Genomic DNA, 26820 nt, shown 5'->3' with positions numbered 1-26820 from the left:
ATATGTCTCTCTTCAGGCGATCCCTCCCCCTCCAAATATTCAGGTTTGCGTGAGAGAGCGTCCGCTCTGATGTTTTCTGGACCTGGCACATAGCAGATTTCAAAATGGAATTTGGAGAACTCCTGGGCCCACCTCACTTGTCGTTGGTTGAGCACTCGTGCCGTTCTCCAATACTCCAAATTCTTGTGGTCCGTACACACTTGCACCTTATGCTGTGCGCCAATTAGTAAATGTCTCCATCTCCGGAACGCTTCGTGAATGGCGAGTAGTTCTCGGTCATATACGGTGTAGTTCCTCTCGGATTTGTTCAGCTTACGCGAAAAGAAGGCACACGGTCTCCATTCTGACTTATTGCTCCCTGGCTGAAGCAGCACCGCCCCCACCGCCCGGTCTGAGGCATCCGTTTCCACTCTCATGGGTTTTTGTAAATCCACATGCAGGAGCTGTTCTTCCGAAGCGAATGCCCTTTTCAATTCCTCAAATGCTTGCTCCGCCTCCGCCGTCCAAACGAATTTCTTCTTGCTGCTTAGACAGTCCGTGATGGGAGCCGTTAAGTGGGCAAAGTTCTTGATGAATTTACGGTAAAAGTTCCCGAACCCTAAGAACCTTTGCACATCCTTTTTCGTTTTCGGTGTCTTCCATTCCAGCACCGCCTGGACCTTGCCTGGATCCATGGCTAATCCCTTGTCTGATAAGCGGTACCCCAGGAATTCCACCTCCTTGGTGTGAAACTGACACTTCTCCAATTTCACCCACAGCTGGTTTGCTTGCAGCTGGCTCAGCACTTCCCTGACATCCTTTACATGCTGCTCCTCATTCTCTGAATATATCAGCACGTCATCGAGGAAGGCCACGCAATTCTTGTAGAGCAAAGGTCCCAGGACATGGTTCATGAGCGATTGAAAACAGGCGGAGCCTGATTGCAATCCGAATGGCATAACTAAATATTCAAAAGCCCCCAAAGGGGTGAACATGGTGGTTTTCCATTCATCCCCTTTCCTTATTCGTATCAGATTGTATGCCCCTCTCAGGTCCAGTTTCGTGAATATCTTTCCCTTCCTCACCCTGGTCAAAATGTCATCAATCCTGGGCATGGGGAAAGTCACTGGTTCTGACACGGCATTTAGCCGCCGGTAGTCCACTACAAGCCTGGGTTTATCCGTGTTTTTTTTGTCCACAAAAAACACTGGGCTCCCCCCCACCCCTCTGGACTCTCTGATGAAGCCTCTCTTCAGGTTTTTATCAATAAACTCCCTTAACTCCTGCATTTCCTTGTCTGACATGGCGTACAGCTTGCCCACGGGGAGCTGGGCCCCAGGGACCAGGTTAATTTGGCAGTCAAAGTCTCTATGCGGTGGTAGTTTATCTGCTTCCCTTTCGCTGAAGACCTTGCTCAGGTCAGCGTATTGTTTGGGCACCTTCCCTTTGTCCGCCACTTCCGTCCCTGCTAGAAAGGCCTTTGCCCCTTCTGGCACCTTTCCTTCTCTGCAGTGTTCCAGGCAATGTGCTGACCCAAAGGAGACCACTCTCTGATGCCAGCCCACTAGCGGGTCATGCAACGCTAGCCAGCTCATTCCCAAAATGACAGGAGCCCCTCCCAGGGTGGCCACATTGAACGCTATCCTTTCAGTGTGCCTGGCCACCCTCATAAGCATTGGGACGGTCTGTAGGCTAACTTCTCCTCCCAACAGCTCCCTCCCATCGATCGTGGTCACCTGCAGGGGGTTGCTTAAAGGGAGTATCTGTATCTGGTGTTCAGCTGCAAACTCCTTACTCATAAAATTACAGGAGCTGCCTGAGTCCAACAGCGCCTTTGTCTTTAGTGGGTATCCGTTTGCCAGCTCTAGCAACACCTCTATTACTAGGGCTGGTCTTGGAGGTTCCGGAGTGGGCACTTTTACTGCTCCTTGGCCTGGCTGCAGTGCCCTGACGGTGGCAGCCAGGCGTTGGCTTTTACTGGCTCCTGGACTCCCTCCTCCTTCCCCCCAACAGCTCCCGCCATCCCTTGCCATTCCTTTCTTTGCGGGCAGACTCTGGCAAAGTGACCTGGCTGCTGGCAGAGATAACATTTCTTGGTGCTCTTCCCCTCCTTCTTCCGCCCTTCACTGGGATTTGAAGCTGCACGCGCGCGCGCTGTTCCAACTTCCATCGGCTCTCCTGGCGGGAAACTTGGCTCTGGAATCTCTGGAATGCGGAAATCCCTCCAACGCTCTCCTTTCCCCTCCCGCTTCTCCAAGGCTCTTGCCTCCTGGCGCGCTCCAATGGTCAGCGCTGATTTGGTCAGCTGGTCCATAGACTCCGCCCTGGGCGCCCGGGAAAGTTCGTCTTTCACCTCCGAAGAAAGCCCCTCTTCAAAGAGCATGTGAATGGGTTCCGCCGATAGGTCCCACCCCAATTTATGTATCAACATTGTAAACTCAGTCCAGTACTCACGAACCGATCGGCTACCCTGTTTGCAAGCCATCAATTGTCTGCGCACCAGTCCCTGTTCAATCTCGCTGGAAAACATCAAATCCATGGCGCGAAAAAACTTCCGTGCGTCTTTCAATACTTCATTGTGCCCTGCCATCAGGGGTCTAACCCAGTCTCTCGCCCCCCCTTCGAGATGGCCAATCACAAACGCCACTCGCGATGCCTCGTCGGGAAAGTCGTTAAACTGCAGTTCGAGAGCATACTGCATCTCTGTCCTAAAGGCTTGGTAGTTCCTGGGGTCCCCCCCAAACTTCTGCACCAATCCTGGCATCTTTCTTGCTAGTGTAGCTCCTTTTGCCTTTTCTGCATCCTGCGCCCTCCTTTCCTCTAGCCTCGCCGTTTGCAGTGCTAGCTGGACTTCCAACACCCTGTACCTTTCTTCCAGGCTTGGACCCTCTCCAGCTCCTCCTGCTCCCACGGCTCCGGCTGGGTTGCTCATGATGCCTCTCTGCACAAGCTGCTTTCAGGGACTGTCCGATTGCTGTGATGGGATGGTGAGCTGCTTGTGCGTAAAATCCTAGTCCCTCAGAGTTTGGCTAAGTCCACAAACCTCTGTCTGTGACGGAGCTGCTTAAGCATGGCTCCATCAGTCACTCGTTGAATCGGACAGTGGGCGTTTACGGAACTTCTTCCAGCATAAAAGCTCCTTAACGGAAACGCGTCTTCTGGACTCTCGGCGTGACAGTTTCCGGCGAGGAGTGGGTGTCCCTACAGGAGGTCCTGAAACCTCCCCACTGTTCTCGCTTGAAGTATCTCTGAGCCCTCCCTCCGACTCACTTTCCCTTGGAACTCCACTTCTCCCCCTGCTGGTTCCCTCCCCAGCTGAATGGTCTCTCTCACCCTCCGTGAGCCCTTTCACCTCCTGCGTCTCAGATGGCAGTTCCCTGACACTACGTCAAAGAAATCTGGCTGGAACCTCCTTGAATACAATAATTGCCTTCCCATCAATGCATAAGTTTTTATTATAATTTAATATCAATATCTCATTCCTCATGTCCATAGAGTTGAACATAACCAGTACATCCCCCAGCAATTTCTTCCCTCTCGCTCTGGCAGATTTTACCTTTATTCGAAATGCATTTGCTAATGTATAGCCTATCTCCTCTTTCCTCGTGTCCAGCCAGCTTGCTAATTCTTTAATTAATGTAGCTCTTATATTTTCGTTTATCCCCTCAGGAGTACCTCTGAATTTCAAATTCAACTGTTTCTGCCTCATTTCTAGCATTGACATATTATCCAGTAGTTCTTCTTGTGTTTTACTTATGTCCTTTATTTCTCCTCTGATCCTATCTGTCTCCTTTTTACTTTCCTTTAGATCTTTCTGAGCCCTTTTCATTGACTCTTCCAACACTTTCGATCTTACCGTTAAGTCCTTTACTATACCTGTCAGCTCTCCCACCACCCCCTCCAGTTTCTTATCTAATGTATCCTGAACTTCGAACATTTTTTTCTCAATATATTGTTCGTTTTGTTTAAACTCCTTTCTTATTTCAACCATCAACGCATCATAGTCCTTTATCTCTTTCCCATTCTTGCCATTCTCCTGTCTAGATGGTCTTCTTTCTCCTGGTGTTCCCACTCCTTTCTTCATTCTGTCACAATTGCTTAATCAGATATTTATTTACTAATGTTATTCTAATTTCCACCCCTAGGGGTCGCAAATTAATGTGTTGTTGTTGTTGTTGTTTAGTCGTTTAGTCGTGTCCGACTCTTCGTGACCCCATGGACCAGAGCACGCCAGGCACCTCTGTCCTCCACTACCTCCCGCAGTTTGGTCAGACTCATGCTGGTAACCTCGAAAACACTCTCCAACCATCTCGTCCTCTGTCGCCCCCTTCTCCTTGTGCCCTCCATCTTTCCCAGCATCAGTATCTTCTCCAGGGAGTCTTCTCTTCTCATGAGGTGGCCAAAGTACTGGAGCCTCAGCTTCATGATCTGTCCTTCCAGTGAGCACTCAGGGCTGATTTCCTTGAGAATGGATGCGTTTGATCTTCTTGCAGTCCATGGGACTCTCAAGAGTCTCCTCCAGCACCAAAATTCAAAAGCATCAATTCTTCGGCGATCAGCCTTCTTTATGGTCCAGCTCTCACTTCCATACATCACTACTGGGAAAACCATGGCTTTAACTATACGGACCTTTGTTGTCAAGGTGACGTCTCTACTTCTCAAGATGCTGTCTAGGCCTGTCATTGCCCTTCTCCCAAGAAGCAGGCGTCTTTTAATTTCGTGGCTGCTGTCACCATCTGCAGTGATCATGGAGCCCAAGAAAGTAAAATCTCTCACTGCCTCCATTTCTTCCCCTTCTATTTGCCAGGAGGTGATGGGACCAGTGGCCATGATCTTCGTTTTTTTGATGTTGAGCTTCAGACCATATTTTGCGCTCTCCTCTTTCACCCTCATTAAAAGGTTCTTTAATTCCTCCTCACTTTCTGCCATCAAGGTTGTGTCATCTGCATATCTGAGGTTGTTGATATTTCTTCCAGCAATCTTAATTCCAGCTTGGGATTCATCCAGCCCAGCCTTTCGCATGATGTATTCTGCGTATAAATTAAATAAGCAGGGAGACAAAATACAGCCTTGTCGTACTCCTTTCCCAATTTTGAACCAATCAGTTGTTCCATATCCAGTTCTAACTGTAGCTTTTTGTCCCACATAGAGATTTCTCAGGAGACAAATGAGGTGATCAGGCACTCCCATTTCTTTAAGAACTTGCCATAGTTTGCTGTGGTCGACACAGTCAAAGGCTTTTGCATAGTCAATGAAGCAGAAGTAGATGTCTTTCTGGAACTCTCTAGCTTTCTCCATAATCCAGCGCATGTTTGCAATTTGGTCTCTGGTTCCTCTGCCTCTTCTAAATCCAGCTTGCACTTCTGGGAGTTCTCGATCCACATACTGCTTGAGCCTTCCTTGTAGAATTTTAAGCATAACCTTGCTAGCGTGTGAAATGAGTGCAATTGTGCGGTAGTTGGAGCATTCTTTGGCACTGCCCTTCTTTGGGATTGGGATGTAGACTGATCTTCTCCAATCTTCTGGCCACTGCTGAGTTTACCAAATTTGCTGGCATATTGAGTGTAGCACCTTAAGAGCATCATCTTTTAAAATTTTAAATAGTTCAGCTGGAATATCATCACTTCCACTGGCCTTGTTATTTGCAGTGCTTTCTAAGGCCCATTTGACTTCACTTTCCAGGATGTCTGGCTCAAGGTCAGCAACCACACTACCTGGGGTGTAGGAGACATCCATATCTTTCTGGTATAATTCCTCTGTGTATTCTTGCCACCTCTTCTTGATGTCTTCTGCTTCTGTTAGTTCCTTACCACTTTTGTCCTTTATTATGTAAATCTTTGTACGAAATGTTCCTTTCATATCTCCAATTTTCTTGAACAGATCTCTGGTTCTTCCCATTCTGTTTTTTCCCTCTATTAGTTTGCATTGCTTGTTTAAGAAGGCCTTCTTGTCTCTCCTTGCTATTCTTTGGAAATCTGCATTCAGTTTCCTGTATCTTTCACTATCTCCCTCGCATTTTGCTTGCCTTCTCTCCTCCGCTATTTGTAAGGCCTCGTTGGACAGCCACTTTGCTTTCTTGCATTTCCTTTTCATTGGGATGGTTTTCGTTGCTGCCTCCTGTACAATGTTACGAGCCTCCACCCATAGTTCTTCAGGCACTCTGTCCACCAAATCTAAATCCTTAAACCTGTTCCTCACTTCCACTGTGTATTCATAAGGGATTTGACTTAGATTGTATCTTAACGGCCCATTGTTTTTTCCTACTTTCTTCAGTTTAAGCTTGAATTTTGCTATAAGAAGCTGATGATCCGAGCCGCAGTCAGCTCCAGGTCTTGTTTTTGCTGACTGTATTGAGCTTCTCCATCTTTGGCTGCAGAGAATATAATCAATCTGATTTCGATGCTGCCCATCTGGTGATGTCCACGTGTAGAGTCGTCTCTTGTGTTGTTGGAAAAGCGTGTTTGTGATGACCAGCTTGTTCTCTTGACAGAACTCTATTAGCCTTTGCCCTGCTTCATTTTGCTCTCCAAGGCCAAACTTTCCCGTTGTTCCTTTTATCTCTTGATTCCCTACTTTAGCATTCCAATCCCCTATAATGAGAAGAACATCCTTCTTTGGTGTCGCTTCTATAAGGTGTTGTAAGTCTTCATAGAATTGGTCAATTTCAGTTTCTTCAGCGCCAGTAGTTGGTGCATAAACTTGGATTACTGTTATGTTAAAAGGTCTGCCTTGGATTCGTATCGAGATCATTCTATCATTTTTGAGATTGCATCCCAGTACTGCTTTCGCCACTCTTTTGTTGACTATGAGGGCCACTCCATTTCTTTTACGGGTTTCTTGCCCATAGTAGTAGATGTGATGGTCATCCGAACTGAATTCGCCCATTCCCGTCCATTTTAGTTCACTGATGCCCAGGATGTCAATATTTATTCTTGCCATCTCATTTTTGACCACCTCCAACTTACCCAGGTTCATGGTTCTTACATTCCAGGTTCCTATGCAATATTTTTCTTTACAGCATTGGACTTTCCTTTCGCTTCCAGGCATATCCTCAACTGAGCGTCCTTTCGGCTTTGGCCCAGCCGCTTCATTAGCTCTGGATCTACTTGTACTTGCCCTCCGCTCTTCCCCAGTAGCATGTTGGACGCCTTCCGACCTGAGGGGCTCATCTTCCAGCGTCATAACTTTTATATGCCTGTTGTCTTTGTCCATGGAGTTTTCTTGGCAAGGATACTGGAGTGGCTTGCCGGTTCCTCCTCCAGGTGGATCACGTTTGGTCAAAACTCTCCACTATGACCTGTTCATCTTGTGTGCCCTGCTCGGCGTAGTTCATAGCTTCTCTGAGTTCTTCAAGCCCCTTCGCCACGGCAAGGCAGTGATCCATGAAGGGGAAATTAATGTATACTGTTTTTCAAATTTCCCAATTGCAGTTCCCCTCTTTCCCCACACAGTGGCAGCAGTTCCCGTAAATTCAATAAAAATCCTTCCTTAAGTAAAGTTACTTTCCGTTTCTTTGTTCTTCAAATGGAATTTCCCCTTTCACATGGCTGGAGGACCAGATGGGGAGACTGCCATAGAGTGTCAGGAAGAAAGGCACAAAAAGTAAAGAAGGGAATGAAACCTCCAAAACACGGAGAGAGCAGAAAGTGAGGGAGGAAGGGAGAGCAGATAAAAAGAGAGAAGGGGGGAAATAAGGGTGGGGGAAGGGGATACATGAGGGGCGATAGAGTAAGGAAAGGGAGGAAAAAAGATCAGGAAAGAAGAAGGGGGGAGAGGGGGAAAAACAGGAGTAAGAAGTAAAGATAAAAACAAAAGTCAAAGACTTATTCTTCGTGTTGTACTCCAAATACAAAATCTTCTTTTTCCGGTTCCTTATCAGCTTAATCCATAAATTCTCCACTCAAGACCGATAATCAAGCATTATAAAGCGTACCATTTATCTCCTCCCCCACAGAGAGGGCGAAAAAGCAAAGGAGAGGCTCAGATAGAACTTCAGGAGATATTCACAGCAATTCACAGCAATCCCCCAGTCTCTTCTTTCTTGCTACTGCAAACGTACCGACTGTTACTCCAACAAAGACTTCTGCCCAACCTCTTTACAAACAGCAGGAAAGAAGCAGAGTTCACTGGTGTTCACTGGTGGGCATTTTAAGCTCACTCTCCGACCACTGGCACAGGACGCTTCAACCAAGACGATACCAAGAAGTTTTTCCTCCCCTTCTATGCCTCTCTGTTGTTTTCCCACAAATCTTTACCTCAGAACATAGAAGCCAAGGATTTTCTGCGAACGTCCCTTGGCGGCTGCTTTCTTACTTTCAGTCCTCTCTCAGTCTTCCGCCAGACGCCATTTTCTCCCTACCGCTGGGACGGACTCCCTTTTTTTGCCCTCAGCACTCCAAATCTTGTTAATTTTCTTTTTTAAAATCCGCAGATAATAACTGCTTTAGTTTTAGTCCAGATTTGTTTTCTTTGTTGGGAAGCTGGCCGCTTTCAGTCGAAGCTTGAGACTGCACAGCGCGGGGTCTGCTGCTTCCCCTCGGTGCCTGCAGCTCAATCCCGTCCCCAAGCTTCAGTTTAGCTTTAAAGCCTGTGAAACAGGAGAGAACGCCCAGGCTCTGCCAGGTACTCTGCCCCCCAAGATACTCCCCTCAGGGTATGGAGGTCCACGTAGCCTTCGTAGCCCCTCTAAAGCCCCCGCACTGCTCGAGACCCCCCTGAGGGTTGCCTCACGCTTCTTTCCCTGATCGCAGCTCAACCGGAAGCCCCCATCCACCTCAATCTCTAAATGAATCACCTGTACAGTCCCATTGGCCTCAGGAGGTCCATATGGACGATTATGTGAGACCCAGGTCTATGTCTTATCCATTGGTCTGTGGTCTGGATCAGTCAGAGAACTAGTGACAAGGCTTGGTGCTGGGCGTCAGCTGAATGGGTGCTCAGGGAAGCTCCTGTTCTTGGAGATGGACCTCTGTCTACATGCCTTGCATTGCATCGAGAGAGCAGGAGAAGCATAAGGAAAGCAGCTGGCAAAAGGGAATCCCAGATGGAAACACCCACCCTAATCGTTCTTTTTAATGATGACGTGCTGCCTGATCTCGTGCCTCTCTTCTGACGCAGGACTCTCCTAATCTGGCACTGAAAAACCTGGATATTAAAGGCAAAGAAATAACTGTACTTAGTGGATACTTCAGCCTTGAATATATGGTATTGATTCATTGATGGTCTGAAGCTGTGTTATCTCTGGAGACAAGAATTTATTCCTCATTTGTCTTAAGTATCATAATTATAGGATGTCTTGGGGTGTTAGAGGAGTGGCGGTACCTTTGGTGGGGGAAATGTCATGCACCTTCTTGGGTAATCTATCCACCATTGCACTCAGCTCTCACCTGTGGCTTCCAGAAGCTGTCAGCATGCAACAGGGGCCACAATCCCAGGAACAGCTTCAACTGGCTGGCAAAACCAGGTGAGGATAGTTGATGGGTCTCAAATCCTTGGTGGGTTGGGGAATTCTGTTGCAGGTGAAGAAAGGCCCTGGTGGATGGAGAGGATGAGAAGAACAGTGAATCCCACAGTCAAGAAGGCAGATTCTGCCCGTCCTGCAGAGGAAAGTGAAGGGCAGATGGGGCTCGTCAACCAGGGAAGGAAGCCCATCAAGAAGGAAAAACTCTTGTCCTAATCCTTTGTGCCTCATGGCTTATCTTCAGGAGAAGAAAAGGCTATCGAGGAAAACCTTACACAAATCTTGAGTGGAGTCTCTAAAATGCTTGGATAGTGCCCTGCACACCTCCTGCCATCAACTCCTGCAGCCGAGCTGGTGCCTAACATACTGCTCTGCTGAGAAGGGGGTCTTGTTGTCTAGGCAGCCCAGGACCCCACAACACTTTCCCCAGGCTTACATTGATGCTAACACAGCAGTTTCAGGTGGAGAAATCAGCTCAGACCTGTGTATCAAAGTCTCTCTGATGTGGAGCAAGGGAAACAGAAATGCTACTTACATCATACGGCACTGTAAAAGTATTCAAAATATTTGATTTTTGAAGAAAAGACCACCATGTATCAGGTGGCCCCTTGAAAACTTATAAAAGTCTTGTGCCTGGAGCTTTTGGGGGTGCAGGACCAGGAAAGCTTCTGCAACCATTAACCTTCCAATTGGGATTCAGGCCTCATCATGGAACTCACACTGCCCTGGTTGCTGTGATTGATGATCTCCAAATGGTCTAGAGTCTGAGGGGGAAGCTGTTTCCTGTTTCTGCTAGATCTCTCAGTGGCTTTGGAGACCTTTGGCCATGGTATCCTTCTGGACCCTCTAGGGCAGATGGGGGAACTGCTGTGCAGTGGTTCCCCTCCTTCCTCCTGGGCCATGTCCAGAAAGTGGTGTTGGGGGATGAGTGTTCAGACCCCTGGGCTCTCACTTGTGGGGAGCCTCAAGACTCCATCCTCTCCCCCATGCTTTTTAAGATTTATACGAAGCTGCTGGGAGAGATCATCTGGGGTTTGGGGCTGGGTGTTCACCAGTATGTGGGTGATACCCAGCTCTTCTTCTCATTTAAATTGGAACCAGTGAAGGTGGTGAATGCCCTGTGTTGGTGCCTGGAGGTGGTTTGAGGATGGGTGGCAGCTAACAGATTGAGGTTGAATCCTGACAAGACAGAAATACTGTCCCTGGTCCTGAATGGGGTAACTGTTGCCCTAAAGGACCAGGGACACAGCCTGTGGGTCATTTTGGATTCACAGCTGTCCATGGAGGCGCAGGTCTGTTCTGTGTCCAGGGCAGCTGTCTGCCAGCTCCATCTGGTACGCCGGATGAGACCCTCCCTGCCCTCAGACTGTCTCACCAGAGTGGCACATGCTCTGGTTATCTCCAGTTTGGACTACTGCCATGTGTTGTACATGGGGCTACCTTTGAAGGTGACTCAGAAACTGCAACTAATCCAGAATGCGGCAGCTGGACTAGTAACTGGAGCAGCCGCGGAAACCACATATCACTGGTCCTAAAGGATCTTCCCTGGCTCCCAGCGCATTTCCAAGCACAATTCACACTGTTGGTGCTGACCTTTAAAGTGCCATAGTTGCATTTTTCAGGCATAGAAAAGTATTGATCTAATGTAGAGAGATCAATCATTCCTGGTCTATTGCTTCAAGAAGGTTCTGGTGGTTTTGCTCTGTGTGAGTCAAAGCTGGAGTTTTCTCTAGCTGGAACATTTTAGCTGATAAGGGAGTTTCCTTTCTGCTGAGAGCAGGTGGTGGGATCAGTTGTAATGAGGTTATGCTGAACCTTCCTTGTGTTTGGGAACCAGATGAAGCTGGTTAAATGGGAGTGAGCCAGGCTTGTTATCCCGTCCCAATGTTACTCTGACACTGAATTGTTTATAAATTGCAGTATTGAAAGGTGCCTGGTCCCACTTCCTATTCTGCTATTTCTCTACTCTGCTTGTGTGTGTCTTACTTGAGTGCAATAATAATAATAATAATAATAATAATAATAATAATAATAATAATAATTATTATTTGTACCCCGCCCATCTGGCTGGGTTTCCCCAGCCACTCTGAGCGGCTTCCAACAAAGATGAAAGATACACTAAAATGTCACATATTAAAAACTTCCCTGAACAGGGCTGCCTTCAGATGTCTTCTGAATGTCAGGTAGATGTTTATCGCTTTGACATCTGATGGGAGGGCGTTCCACAGGGCGGTCACCACTACCGAGAAAGCCCTCTGCCTGGTTCCCTGTAACTTGGCCTCTCGCAGTGAGGGAACCGCCAGAAGGCCCTCGGAGCTGGACCTCAGTGTCCGGGCAGAACGATGGGGGAGGAGACGCTCCTTCAGATATACTGGACCGAGGCCGTTTAGAGCTTTAAAGGTCAGCACCAACACTTTGAATTGTGCTCGGAAACGTACTGGGAGCCAATGTAGGTCTTTCAAGACCGGTGTTATATGGTCTCGGCGGCCACTCCCAGTCACCAGTCTAGCTGCCACATTCTGGATTAGTTGTAGTTTCCGGGTCACCTTCAAAGGTAGCCCCACGTAGAGCGCATTGCAGTAGTCCAAGCGGGAGATAACCAGAGCATGTACCACTCTGGCGAGACAGTCTGCAGGCAGATAGGGTCTCAGCCTACGTACCAGATGGAGCTGGTAAACAGCTGCCCTGGATACAGATTTGACCTGTGCCTCCATGGACAGCTGTGAGTCCAAAATGAGTCCCAGGCTGCGCACCTGGTCCTTCAGGGGCACAGTTACCCCATTCAGGACCAGGGAATCCTCCACACCTGCCCGCCTCCTGTCCCCCAAAAACAGTACTTCTGTCTTGTCAGGATTCAACCTCAATCTGTTAGCCGCCATCCATCCTCCAACCGCTTCCAGACACTCACACAGGACCTTCACCGCCTTCACTGGTTCTGATTTAAAAGAGAGGTAGATTCAGGCAGGTAGCCGTATTGGTCTGACGCAGTCAAAATTAATAAAAAAGGAATTTCAGAAATAGACTTGAAAGAGAAGTTGCTGAATTACAACTTATTACTAAACTGAAAACTATGGAGAGACCTGGTCTGAATAGAGATATTGGATTCTTGTCTCATTACACATACTAAAGCTATTTTTGGTCATCTGCATACTATCCCATGCTTTTTCCTGTAGGACTAATTGCAGTCATTAACAGTCGTCAACAGCTTTACCATGTTGTTGTTGTTTAGTCGTTTAGTCGTGTCCGACTCTTCGTGACCCCATGGACCAGAGCACGCCAGGCACTTCTGTCTTCCACTGCCTCCCGCAGTTTGGTCAGACTCATGTTTGTAGCTTCAAAGACACTATCCAACCATCTCGCCCTCTGTCGTCCCCTTCTCCTTGTGCCCTCCATCTTTCCCAACATCAGGGTCTTTTCCAGGGAGTCTTCTCTTCTCATGAGGTGGCCAAAGTATTGGAGCCTCAGCTTCACGATCTGTCCTTCCAGTGAGCACTCAGGGCTGATTTCCTTAAGAATGGATAGGTTTGATCTTCTTGCAGTCCATGGGACTCTCAAGAGTCTCCTCCAGCACCATAATTCAAAAGCATCAATTCTTCGACGATCAGCCTTCTTGATGGTCCAGCTCTCACTTCCATACATCACTACTGGGAAAACCATAGCTTTTACTATACAGACCTTTGTTGGCAAGGTGATGTCTCTACTTTTTAAGATGCTGTCTAGGTTGATCATTGCTTTCCTCCCAAGAAGCAGGCGTCTCTTAATTTCGTGGCTGCTGTCACCATCTGCAGTGATCATGGAGCCCAAGAAAGTAAAATCTCTCACTGCCTCCATTTCTTCTCCTTCTATTTGCCAGGAGGTGATGGGACCAGTAGCCATGATCTTCGTTTTTTTGATGTTGAGCTTCAGACCATATTTTGCGCTCTCCTCTTTTACCCTCAATAAAAGGTTCTTTAATTCCTCCTCACTTTCTGCCATCAAGGTTGTGTCATCTGCATATCTGAGGTTGTTGATATTTCTTCCAGCAATCTTAATTCCGGCTAGGGATTCATCCAGCCCAGCCTTTCGCATGATGAATTCTGCATATAAGTTAAATAACCAGGGAGACAATATACAGCCTTGTCGTACTCCTGTCCCAATTTTGAACCAATCAGTTGTTCCATATCCAGTTCTAACTGTAGCTTCTTGTCCCACATAGAGATTTCTCAGGAGACAGATGAGGTGATCAGGCACTCCCATTCCTTTAAGAACTTGCCTTCGTTTGCTGTGGTCGACACAGTCAAAGGCTTTTGCATAGTCAATGAAGCAGAAGTAGATGTCTTTCTGGAACTCTCTGGCTTTCTCCATAATCCAGCGCATGTTTGCAATTTGGTCTCTGGTTCCTCTGCCTCTTCTAAATCCAGCTTGCACTTCTGGGAGTTCTCGGTCCACATACTGCTTGAGCCTTCCTTGTAGAATTTTAAGCATAACCTTGCTAGCGTGTGAAATGAGTGCAATTGTGCGGTAGTTGGAGCATTCTTTGGCATTGCCCTTCTTTGGGATTGGGATGTAGACTGATCTTCTCCAATCCTCTGGCCACTGCTGAGTTTTCCAAACTTGCTGGCATATTGAGTGTAGCACCTTAACAGCATCATCTTTTAAAATTTTTAATAGTTCAGCTGGAATACCATCACTTCCACTGGCCTTGTTATTTGCAGTGCTTTCTAAGGCCCATTTGACTTCACTCTCCAGGATGTCTGGCTCAAGGTCAGCAACCACACTACCTGGTGTATACAAGACATCCATTTCTTTCTGGTATAGTTCCTCTGTGTATTCTTGCCACCTCTTCTTGATGTCTTCTGCTTCCGTTAGGTCCTTTCCACTTCTGTCTTTTATTATGGAAATCTTTGTACGAAATGTTCCTTTCATATCTCCAATTTTCTTGAAAAAATATCTGGTTCTTCCCATTCTGTTGTTTTCCTCTATTTCTTTGCATTGCTTGTTTAAGAATGCCTTCTTGTCTCTCCTTGCTATTTTTTGGAAATCTGCATTCAATTTCCTGTATCTTTCACTTTCTCCCTCGCATTTTGCTTGCCTTCTCTCCCCCGCTATTTGTAAGGCCTCATGGGACAGCCACTTTGCTTTCTTGCATTTCCTTTTCATTGAGATGGTTTTAGTTGCTGCCTCTTGTATAATGTTACGAGCCTCCATCCATAGTTCTTCAGGCACTCTGTCCACCAAATCTAAATCCTTAAACCTGTTCCTCACTTCCACTGTGTATTCATAAGGGATTTGACTTAGATTGGTTTTTCCTACTTTCTTCAGTTTAAGCTTGAATTTTGCTATAAGAAGCTGATGATCTGAGCCACAGTCAGCTCCAGGTCTTGTTTTTGCTGACTGTATAGAGCTTCTCCATCTTTGGCTGCAGAGAATATAATCAATCTGATTTCGATGCTGCCCATCTGGTGATGTCCACGTGTAGAGTCGTCTCTTGTGTTGTTGGAAAAGCGTGTTTGTGATGACCAGCTTGTTCTCTTGACAGAACTCTATTAGCCTTTGCCCTGCTTCATTTTGCTCTCCAAGGCCAAACTTTCCCGTTGTTCCTTTTATCTCTTGATTCCCTACTTTAGCATTCCAATCCCCTATAATGAGAAGAACATCCTTCTTTGGTGTCGCTTCTATAAGGTGTTGTAAGTCTTCATAGAATTGGTCAATTTCAGTTTCTTCAGCGCCAGTAGTTGGTGCATAAACTTGGATTACTGTTATGTTAAAAGGTCTGCCTTGGATTCGTATCGAGATCATTCTATCATTTTTGAGATTGCATCCCAGTACTGCTTTCGCCACTCTTTTGTTGACTATGAGGGCCACTCCATTTCTTTTCCGGGTTTCTTGCCCACAGTAGTAGATATGATGGTCATCCGAACTGAATTCGCCCATTCCTGTCCATTTTAGTTCACTGATGCCCAGGATGTCAATATTTATTCTTGCCATCTCATTTTTGACCACATCCAACTTACCCAGGTTCATGGTTCTTACATTCCAGGTTCCTATGCAATATTTTTCTTTACAGCATTGGACTTTCCTTTCGCTTCCAGGCATATCCGCAACTGAACGTCCTTTCGGCTTTAGCCCAGGCGCGTCATCAGCTCTGGATCTACTTGTACTTGTCCTCCGCTCTTCCCCAGTAGCATGTTGGACGCCTTCCGACCTGAGGGGCTCATCTTCCAGCGTCATAACTTTTATATGCCTGTTGTCTTTGTCCATGGAGTTTTCTTGGCAGGGATACTGGAGTGGCTTGCCGGTTCCTCCTCCAGGTGGATCACGTTTGGTCAAAACTCTCCACTATGACCTGTTCATCTTGGGTGCCCTGCTCGGCATAGTTCATAGCTTCTCTGAGTTTTTCAAGCCCCTTCGCCACGGCAAGGCAGTGATCCATGAAGGGGTTTACCATAGCTTTACCATACCCATAGCTTTACCATACCCATCTCCTACTACCCTTCTGAGAAAAACCCCACCCCACCCTCCCACTATATATAAGGGTCTGGGGACTTCTGTTTCAGTGTATCTGAAGAAGTTTGCATGCACATCAAAGGTTATACCCAGGACAATCTTAGTTGGTCTCTAAGGAGCTACTGGACAATTCTTTTTATTTACTTGAGTGCTGTTTTGGTATGCCAAGTTAGGTTTTTATTTAAGTTAGGTCTTTGCTATGTTTTGGATCCTGTTATGCTTCTTTGCATTCAGTATTAAATTTATTTGCTGAATAAAATTTTTGCTGCCTCTGAGGATTTTTTCCTACTCTGCTAATTATACTTCAGACTTGCTCTGGAGGTCATTATGGAGGAGCAAGATCTGCGAGCTAAAGCCCTCAACAGCCTCAGCCCTGTAGACCTGAAGGAGCGTCTCCACCCCCATGGCTCAGTCTGGACACTGAGGTCCTCTTCTGAGGGTCTTCTGCTGGTTCCTTCCCTGCGAGAAGCGAAGTTACAGGGAACCAGGCAGAGGGCAAGGAAATGGGCAACTACCTGACATTTGGAAGACAGCTGAAGGCAGCCCTGTATCGGGAGGATTTTAATGTTTGATGTTTTACTGTCTTTTATATGTGCTGTAACCTGCCCAGAGTGGCTGGGGAAACCCAACCAGATGGGCAGGATATAAATACTACCATCATTCTTATCATCTTGTGATTTTTTTGTAGTTATTTTGGAATTCGTACTGCAATATCAGCTCACGAAATGTTATGGGTTTAGAAAATCACAGGGTTGCCGTAAACTATAAGCCCACCCACAAACTCTCATTCACACACAGTCTGTAAATTTGGAGGGGGGGGGTCACAAACCTCACTTGTGCTAATACTGGCAGTCTTTGGCCTGTATAGGCACACCCAGTGTGTAGATCCTCCAGCCACAGGCACTGTCTATCAAGAAAATGGGTCCTTTGACTGGGAAGATTCATTCAGTCGCTGTCATTGGATGCTGAAGGATTGTATCTCAGCTTGTCAGTCACTCTGACACTGCCTACAAAGAATAAGAGGAACAGAAATGCTTTTGAGGTGCAACTTCTATATCAGCCCTGAGAGCTATTCCATGAACTCTGCACCCCTGTTTCTGATGACAGGTGTACATTATCCTCACCCTCAGCGGAAAAGACATTAAAGATGGAAGCCTGAGAGAGAGGAAAAGGTTTCTGGCTGCTTCCTGGGTAGGATTGCGGAAACAAAGAGCCGGTTCTGAGAAGGCTTCTCCCCTCCCCTCTTCCTCTGGGGATTTCCTCTCCTCTCCAGGGGGACCAATGGTTGGACTGGGCAGAAGCGCTGTGTCTGGACAGGGCAGGGGCTTATGGGGCAGGAAGAGGATGGAGATTGCAGGAAGGAAGGGGTGGGGGGACTGGACCCCCCACTTTCCAGGGATCCCTCTCTGGTCGCCTTGAAGAGGTGGCCGATTCCTGGGTGGGAGGGAGAAGCCAAGGCGGCCCCTCTGGAGATCCCCAGCTTGCGCCATGATGGAGACGTCTCCCCAAAGACTGGTTTCCTATCTCTCCCCCCCCACCAATGCTGCCCTTCCCTGCCCCAGGGATGCTCCCCCTCCCCACTTCATCGATTCTCTCCCTCTGTCCCAGAGTCTCCCCTGCACCCAGAGGCCCCCACCCCTTGGCGCGACTCACCCCTCGCCCATTTCTCTGTCCAGAGGGGCCCCCTTAGACGAGCAGGGGAGGGAACTTCCGGGTTAGCGCCATCGGTAATGGCGGAATTCCTCTGACCTGGAGGAATTTGCTCTGTGGGAATCGGGTCTGGCTGCCACGGCGAAGGTGGAGACCCCTCAAAAATCACAGGCGGGTGAAGCCTGTGAACGTGGGATTCGGCGGGCACCTTTTGCGCCTCCCCCACTCACAGGGAAACCCGATTTCGGGGCTCCGGAGCGAAGTGGGGTGAGCAGCGCGGTGCTGTGAATTGACTGCTTTTTCCACGGAGTGAAGCCGCACAGCCGTTGCCGGAGAAGCGCTGACTTTTTCCTGTGGACAATTCTATTCTAAAAGCAACTACCCGTGAGTAGAACAAATTGGAAACTTTTTAAAGGAGAAAAAAAAGACTTAATTCGGTATTGTAGCGGGGAGGCATAAACAGGAAGTCCGCCTTCCGCTTTTGTAAATAGATCAAAGCAAAGAGGCTGCAAGCTAAAGTCTTGGAAAGCCGATCGGAAAGGACTAATTTTTCAACACCAAAAAATAGTAACCCCCCCCCCTTGGAAGCAGGAGAAGGCGGGGGAGTTTAGGACTATATTTACCTGCAAGAGAGAGGGAAGGAAGCTAAAATTCCACCGCTCAGAACCTGGGAATGGGCTGCCAATAGGACAATAAGGCTGCCGTACTTTGAAATGTGCGCTGACTGTGAATATATCATCCGCTGACAGCTAGCTGAGTAAGAGAGATACATTGTTTCTAACTGTCCTCTTCTGATCTTAAAAAGGAGGAAAAGTAACTGGAAATTGAAACTAACTTTCCTGCTTCAGCTGTGTTTTAAAAGGCATTATTTTGGATTAATACAAGTACGGATTGTAACTGTTTCCCCCTAGAGGAAGTTTCTGAAACTGTTACGTTGGATCAGAGGAATTTATATAAGGACTTGCTTGAAAATAAAACCCCAAGGTGGTTGACACCAATGGAAGCGAAGGCTCAGAAAAAGCTCAATATGGAGGCCAAATGGCCGAAATATTGTGAAATTTTGGAACAAGAGGGAGACAGATTAAAACTGCAGAGTTTTGAAAAATTAAGAAATAGAGTGCGAGATTGGCTTCACTATTATCAAATAATGGAGGCATATAATTTGGACAAAAAAATTGGCTTTCAGGTGGAAAAATCAAAATTGGAAACAGAATTGCTAGATCCCAAAATTAAGAACTTGTCAAGAATGTATAACTTGCTGTTGAAATGGAACACTCAGGATGAAACGGTGAAATCTGCTATGATTAAATGGGCACAAGATGTTGGACACAACATTATGATGGCTGACTGGGAACAGTTATGGACCACAGGTATGAAGTTCACGGCATGTAATGCCTTAAGAGAGAATATAATGAAAATGATCTACAGGTGGTACATGACACCAGTCAAGCTTGCAAAAATTTATCATTTGCCCGATAATAAATGTTGGAAATTCAAAGAGACTGAGGGTACATTCTTTCACCTTTGGTGGACATGCCCAAGGATTAAGACTTTCTGGGAGATGATCTATAATGAAATGAAAAAAGTATTTAAATATACCTTTCTGAAGAAATCAGAGGCCTTTCTCCTGGGCATGGTCGGCCAATTGGTGCCAAAGAAGGATAGAATTTTCTTTATGTATGCTACAACAGCAGCAAGAATACTTATTGCAAAGTACTGGAAGACACAAGATCTACACACCCGGGAAGAATGGCAGATGAAGGTGATGGACTACATGGAACTGGCGGAAATGACTGGCAGAATCTGAGACCAGGGAGAAGAGTCAGTGGAGGAAGATTGGAAGAAATTTAAAGACTAGTTACAGAAACATTGTAAAATTAATGAATGTTAGAAGGATGTTGGAATGAAGTTATGTGGTTTTAGCAGAAATGTTATAAAGGTTTAGGAAAAAACAGACTGTTAATTGGTGAAAGGAGGGAAAGTAAAGTTATATTATATTAAGATAAATTACAGGACAAAATTTGGAAAAGATGGAAAGGATTTGCTGAAATAGTTAACTGAACTAGAATACAAAAAAGGGAGGTGTGAGGAGGTCAAGGAAACAAGCAAATGAAAGATAAGTTATGGGAAGATTTGCTGTGTTTTTTCTTAATGGATTTTATTTTTCTGTTTTCTTCTTTTTCTTTTTCTTTCTTTTATTTTCTTTTTTTCCCCGTATTGTGATGTGTTGTTTTGTTTTTGTTTAATATGGTGTTCTTATTTTTTCTTTTTGTAATCTTTAAAACTTTAATAAATATTATTTTTTTAAAAATAGACGACCCCAGGGATGCCTAAGCGGGGGAAATGGGGCGAGGGCTCTTCGCTGGGATCCCCTGAATGGGTGGTGCATGGCCCCCCCGCCAAGGCACCCAAGGGGCCAAGGAAAGCCCCCTTCGCAGCACGCGCGCAGGGATCCAGGCCCCACGGAAGGCGCTTGGGGGAGCTGGAGGGGTCTCTGGGTCCTTCTCTCCCCTCCCCCCGCGACCCCTTTACCTCTTTGTCCTCGCTCCCGATTCTCCTTTCCTTTCCTGCAACATCCACGGAGGGGGGGGTCCTGCCGCCCCTCCTTCCCTTTCCAAAAGCGCGCGCCCCTAGAGCTATGGAGCAGAGCAGCAATCCGGCGTAGAAGCTCCACTTGCGGACGAAGCAAGCAGTTTGAGAGGGGGGGCTCTCTCCCCTCATTCCAGAAACAGAAGCCGGATTGCGGGGAGGAGGAGCAGAAGGAAAAGGTGCAACATACCGGGGGGGGGGGGTTTGAGGGTTTGGGGGCGGCGTGAAAGCAGGTTGTGACGGGAAGCGAGGGAAAGAATTGTTTTTCCCCTCCCCTCTTACTAGGAGAGCGCGGGAGGGGCTGATCCAGGCAATCCAGCTGCAAAGCGGGGTCCCCCCCTACAATGTTTACATTGCAAAATCCTTCCCTCCCCCCCCCACGCCATGATCTTAGATCCATTCCATGTTTTTGGTATTTGTGCACATTGAGCAGCGGGTTGGACTCTGTGACTCCTGTGCTACGGGGAAAATAGGGCTTGGGCTTTTGCACACACTCACCCCCAACACAATTCTTCCCTTGTGTCTCCGTCAGAGGCGACACAATGAGGCCAGGAAGAAAGCAAGGCAGCTGTTGATCTGTTCAGTGGCGTAGCGTGGGGGGTGCCAGGGGTGCCGGCCGCACCGGGCGCAACATCTGGGGGGGCGCGAGTCCAGAGGGCCCAGCCACGTCGTGCCCTCGGCCCGCCCCTATTGTCAGAGCGGCCGGCCAGCCTCCGCCTGCTCCTACCTTGCCCACCCGAGGACTGCGGCAGCGCCCGCCCCCGTGGCCACCTACCCTTGTCTCGCCCATTGGCTTGCCTCCCTCGGCCCCGCCTCTCTCCGATGGCCGCGGGGGTGTCCTGCTTGGCGCCGGCGCCTTTTTTCAGGAGGTAGGGAGGCTGGACGGGGAGGTGGGGTTGGAAGCGGGCAGAGAAGGAGGGGAGCTCGTAGCCAAAAGGGCTGCACCGGCCGGCAAAGGGCCGGGGAAAGTTTGGAGAGGAGAAACGCACCGTCATGATTTCCCGGTGGAAGCGGCAGGATTAGGGATGGCGAAGCGTAATTACACACAAATTTCGCTGGGTGAGAGCTTCGGGGATTGATCGGCGGAAATGGGAATCAATTGGAATATGAGAAAGAGAGAGAGAGGGACACTATCATTCATAGGCATAGATTTGTAGGGTTAGGGGGCGCAAATCCACGGGATAGGGGGCGCAAATTACTTGCCTTGCCCCGGGTTAGGGGGCGCAAATTACTTGCCTTGCCCCGGTTAGGGGGCGCAAATTACTTGCCTTGCCCCGGGTGCTGACAACCCACGCTACGCCGCTGGATCTGTTTGCGCGCAGAGCCCCCCCCCCCCATGCGAGGAGTGAAGCAGCCCAGAACTAAAGCGCGTTGCAATTTGGACACCCTCAGATAATCGCCCCCCCGTCACAGAGAGAGCACCCCAAAAACATCCCTGGTTGCGCCACAAAGTGAATTGTACATGGAAATCAGCTCAGACTCCATGTTTTGGCAACATGACAAGTCTGTCTGTCAACCGGGATGCCTGAGGATTCCTGCTCCCTGCCTTTTCCTGGCCAGCCTGAGAGATCACTGGAAAGGGCGGATTTCTTGACTCCAGAATCCAACATCGCAGACCCGTTTCATTCAGGCCTAGAGACCTGCTCTTTGGCCCAGTCTGCTTGGATCATGTGGATCATCAATGGGTCATATGGATCATCACTGGATCATCCATGATGTCATACCCATCTCACGGGGGGGGGGGCTCAGGAAGAATCTCCTGCCGCGTGACTGGGGGAGTCTGGAGGCTGACGGGGGTCAGACAGGGCTGCTGTTTTGCTCTCCTTCCTATTTCAGCTCAGATTTTCCTGGCAGAAGTTACATTTCATCAAGAAATGGGTGGATTCATTGAGGAAACGGGGCTACATTGCAAAGAGGCAAACGTGTCTACTTTGTTACCACCCAGTGAGTTGAGTTGCAAAGGCCATTTGCAGAAAGGCTCCTATTGTATCACCTGCGGCTACATGTTTTGATCTTTTTGCGGAAATGTTTTCCTCGGGCTGAGACCATTTAGAGCTTTCAAGGTCAGCACCAACACTTTGAATGGTGATCAGAAACGGATCTAGAGCCAGTGAGGATTTCTTAGGACCCGTGTTCAGGGGCCAGCTGTTCAGCTGCTGTCCAAAACTGAATGTATCCCTTGCCGGAAGTAATCCATAAGCCTCTCGTCCTCCGTCTTCTCGGGATGCCATTGCAGCGCGATGCTCCTGCTCTCGGGAGAGGGAGAGGCGTGAGTTGGGTGCGCTCGGCTTGCCAAGGGTTAAACGGAAACTAGCTAGATTCCTAGAGAGGAAAGTAAGAGGGGGGGCAGGGTCCTCCAGAGCGAAAGCCCAATCCCTCCCTTTCCTGCAAGAAGTCGAGGTTGTCCGCAGATGGAAACATTCAGACATGAAATATACCCTGGTCCCTAAAACCTCACTGGTGCAAGGAAGGAAGGAAGGAAGGAAGGAAGGAAGGAAGGAAGGAAGGCAGGCAGAGAAGAGAAAGCACTTCCTCTAGCAGGGCAGAATAAAACCTGTGGAACTCCCTCCCACAAGAGGCAGAGGCCACCAATAAAGGTGGTTTAAAAGAGGAGGAGGCCAATCTGTGGTGGAGGAGGAGGAGGACAGGGTGATGGGTGGCTCCTCTGCTCTGTCTCCCCTCTAGGAGGGAGCCCTCTGGCCTGATCCTGCAGGGCTCATTTTCTCCTCCAGTGCTTAGTGTTGGGATGCAGCCAAGGAATTGGGGGCAAATGGCAGCCCCCCAGCTGTGCTGGGCGATCTCCAGCCCTTGGATCAGCATGAAACTGCAACCTGAGCTTCGGAAGCTGGGCATGCACACTCAGCAGAGTAAAGGCACAAGAGAAGTGGCTGGAGAGGCATATGTGAGCAGATTTACAAGCAGTTTATTCAGCACACATCAGGACCAAGGAATCATCTCTGCTCTCCCTCATGTCCAAAGCAAGACAGCACCCCACCCGAGGCACCACTTTAGCTAATGAGGCCTCCTGCTGCTGCCACACCGCCGGAGCACGATTTCTGTTCTCATCCTGAAGCAAAGTTCTTAACCCGAAGTACTATTTCTGGGTTAGCAGAGTCTGTAACCTGAAGCGTCTGTAACGCAAGGTACCACTGTACTCTCATAGAAAGGCGAGTCCTACTTTATTTGCTTTTGAGTGCACACAGATGCACCCGTCTTGCATGCTTGAGTAAAGCAACTCCAGGGCAGTAGGAGAGTAGGGGCCACGTGTAGAGCAAGTCCCACACTGAGGTCAAAAACACACAGAGAAGCAGCAGGACTTCTTCGGTAATAATTTACTGAGCTTTCAAAGCATACAGTTCTCACTGGGTCCCCAGTGAGGCACAAAACTTAGCTCCTGAGAGGAAATCCAGTTTCAGCCGTAAAGAAATAGAGCACACAGGATATCTAAGTCAGCACACAAACCGGCAGAAGGGAGCAAGGGAGGAAAGAGGCTGGAAGGACACAGGGCAATGGAGGTGTGTCTTTCGCTTCCTGTCTTCTGGGAGGGAAGTCAGCAACTCGGCATATTCAGGGGCTTCACAAAGCAAAGCTTTCTGCCGGCTGCTTCCAGGCAAATGGGCATCCCAGAAACACACACTGTGATCTGTGGTGTGTTGCCATATCAGTTGTTTTTGAAAGGTTATCACGATGTGGTCTAGAAACCAGTTTGGAACAATATATCGCCCAGCTTTAATCCTCACTGACCACCAGCAATCCAGATAAACCCTCACCCCTTCTCTATTGAAAGGTACTTTACATCTTAGATTATAATCACATTGTTTGACATTGCCTTCAATATTTCATTACTATACAGTTTTACACATAAATACCAGAACTTCACATACACAAAATGTGTTCAAGACTGATTTCCTGCCGAGTTCATTTCTGTGAAGAAAAGAGTGGACTCTGAGAGGAAGTCCAGACACCAAAATGGGATCTTCCATGTGAGAGTCCCTGGATGTTCCTTAAACACTCCATTGTAAATAAAGCACTTTTGCAATCTTTTCATTTAAACTGCTTCTCCTCTCTGAGTTTGTGGATGGTTTGAAGGGTTTCAATTCCTAATGTTCTTCCTGTCCGTGAGTCTGTTGATTTAGAATTTCCACTAGGACTCAACCTCTATCTACTTTCCTGATATATATAAGGTTTGTGTTTTGTGTGAGTTTGTTGACATAAATCAAGGGTTCCTCTCTGACTGAAGCTCCTTCCACAGTCCATACATTTAAATGGTTTCTCTGCTGTGTGTCTGCTGATGTCTTCTAAGGTGTCCACTCTGACTGAAGCTCTTTCCACACTCTATACATTTATATGGTTTCTCCCCTGTGTGAGTCCGCTGGTGTAATTTAAAGTATCCATTACTACTGAAGCACTTTCCACAATCTATACATTTATATGGTTTCTCCCCTGTGTGAGTCCGTTGATGTTTTCTAAGGTTTCCATTATCACTAAAGCTCTTTCCACACTCTATACATTTATATGGTTTCTCCCCTGTGTGAGTCCGTTGATGTCTTCTAAGGCTTCCATTAACACTAAAGCTCTTTCCACACTCTATACATTTATATGGTTTCTCCCCTGTGTGAGTCCGTTGATGTCTTCTAAGGGTTCCACTGTGACTAAAGCTCTTTTCACACTCCATGCATTTAAATGATTTCTCCCCTGTGTGAGTCCGTTGATGTTCCCTAAGGTTTCCACTATAACTAAAGCTCTTTCCACACTCTATACATTTATATGGTTTCTCCCCTGTGTGAGTCCGCTGGTGTAATTTAAAGCATCCATTACTACTGAAGCACTTTCCACACTCTATACATTTATATGGTTTCTCCCCTGTGTGAGTCCGTTTATGTCTTCTAAGGCTTCCATTATCACTAAAGCTCATTCCGCACTCTATACATTTATATGGTTTCTCTCCTGTGTGAGTCCGTTGATGTGTTCTAAGGCTTCCATTATCACCGAAGCTCATTCCGCACTCTATACATTTATATGGTTTCTCCCCTGTGTGAGTCCGTTGATGTGTTCTAAGGCTTCCATTAACACTAAAGCTCTTTCCACACTCTATACATTTATATGGTTTCTCCCCTGTGTGAGTCCGTTGATGTGTTCTAAGGCTTCCATTATCACTAAAGCTCATTCCGCACTCTATACATTTATATGGTTTCTCCCCTGTGTGAGTCCGTTGATGTGTTCTAAGGCTTCCATTAACACTAAAGCTCTTTCCACACTCTATACATTTATATGGTTTCTCCCCTGTGTGAGTCCGTTGATGTCTTCTAAGGCTTCCATTATCACTAAAGCTCATTCCGCACTCTATACATTTATATGGTTTCTCCCCTGTGTGAGTCCGTTGATGTGTTCTAAGGCTTCCATTATCACTAAAGCTCATTCCGCACTCTATACATTTATATGGTTTCTCCCCTGTGTGAGTCCGCTGGTGTAATTTAAAGTATCCATTACTACTGAAGCACTTTCCACACTCCAGGCATTTAAATGGTTTCTCCCCTGTGTGAGTCCGTTGATGTCCTCTAAGGTTTCCATTATCACTAAAGCTCTTTCCACACTCTATACATTTATATGGTTTCTCCCCTGTGTGAGTCCGTTGATGTCTTCTAAGGCTTCCATTATCACTAAAGCTCTTTCCACACTCTATACATTTATATGGTTTCTCCCCTGTGTGAGTCCATTGATGTCTTCTAAGGCTTCCATTATCACCGAAGCTCATTCCGCACTCTATACATTTATATGGTTTCTCCCCTGTGTGAATCCACTGGTGTAATTTAAGGTCTCCATTACGACTGAAGCACTTTCCGCACTCCAGGCATTTAAATGGTTTCTCCCCTGTGTGAGTCCGTTGATGTGTTCTAAGGTTTCCATTACCAGTAAAGGTCTTTCCGCACTCCAGGCATTTAAATGGTTTCTCCCCTGTGTGAGTCCGTTGATGTCTTCTAAGGTTTCCATTACCAGTAAAGGTCTTTCCGCACTCCAGGCATTTAAATGGTTTCTCCCCTGTGTGAGTCCGTTGATGTGTTCTAAGGTTTCCACTATGAGTGAAACGTTTGCCACACTCCATACCTTTAAATGGTTTCTCCCCTGTTGGAGGTCATTGATGTGAACTATGTGTGCTCATTCAATGAACATAGTCCACATTTCACACATTTTAATTTCTATTCCTAATGGCAGGGGGGAGGTGACCCATCCCCTGGAGTTCTGACTGCCTTCTCCATCTCCTTCTTCAGAGTGGGAGGAAAGGGAATCCTGTTTTGGTTTCAAGGAAGAGAACTAAGGGAAAGAGAACAAATCAAGTTCCATTAGCACCTTCTACTATTTCAATGTCTCCTTCATTCCCTCAACTCCTACCCATGTTCCCATTTTTTAGGAAGTGAAGTTGCAATGTCATCAAATGATAATAATTCATGAGCAACTATCAAAATCCTCAACAAATGTTCATAAAGCAGCTTGATTTTTTAAAGAATGATGTCCTGTCTGATCTCGTGCCCATCTTCTGATGCAGGACTATCCTAAAATGACACAGAAAAGCAGGATATTCAAGGCCAAATGATAAAATGTACTTAGTGGAATATGTAGTACCTTGAAAATGTAGTATTGATTCACTAATGGACTGA

At 47.2% G+C, this 26820-nt stretch overlaps 3 protein-coding genes across 9 annotated transcripts in view; 1 reads left to right on the top strand and 2 right to left on the bottom strand.

The window, feature by feature from the left end:
- Positions 1–26820, top strand: part of LOC128422442 (zinc finger protein 665-like) — a 352200-nt gene that overhangs the window by 150153 nt on the left and 175227 nt on the right. The gene's annotated exons all lie outside the window — the stretch shown is intronic.
- The window catches only part of LOC128422457 (zinc finger protein 135-like), a 135779-nt gene that overhangs the window by 28768 nt on the left and 80191 nt on the right, over positions 1–26820 (bottom strand). Inside the window, exons 1-2 of one of the 4 annotated variants that reach the window (XM_053406514.1) lie at positions 20108–20220; positions 16760–16932 (exon numbers count right to left, since the gene is read on the bottom strand). The gene's annotated coding sequence lies outside the window, so the exon portion shown is untranslated. Of the gene's footprint in view, positions 1–9365; positions 9511–16759; positions 16933–20107; positions 20221–26820 lie in introns of those variants that run through there. The other 3 variants (XM_053406508.1, XM_053406509.1, XM_053406506.1) reach the window with 3 other exon arrangements.
- LOC128422455 (zinc finger protein 431-like) overlaps positions 24364–26820 on the bottom strand; it is a 70362-nt gene continuing 67905 nt past the window's right edge. The window contains exon 3 of the mRNA XM_053406503.1: positions 24364–25531. Coding sequence (XP_053262478.1) covers positions 24426–25531 — 1106 coding nt within the window. The 3' untranslated portion in view covers positions 24364–24425. The remainder of the gene's footprint in view (positions 25532–26820) is intronic.

This window comes from Podarcis raffonei, chromosome 10 (assembly GCF_027172205.1).
Source record: "Podarcis raffonei isolate rPodRaf1 chromosome 10, rPodRaf1.pri, whole genome shotgun sequence".
In the NCBI taxonomy this organism is placed as follows: domain Eukaryota; kingdom Metazoa; phylum Chordata; class Lepidosauria; order Squamata; family Lacertidae; genus Podarcis; species Podarcis raffonei.
This window is presented reverse-complemented; position numbering and strand designations above follow the sequence as displayed.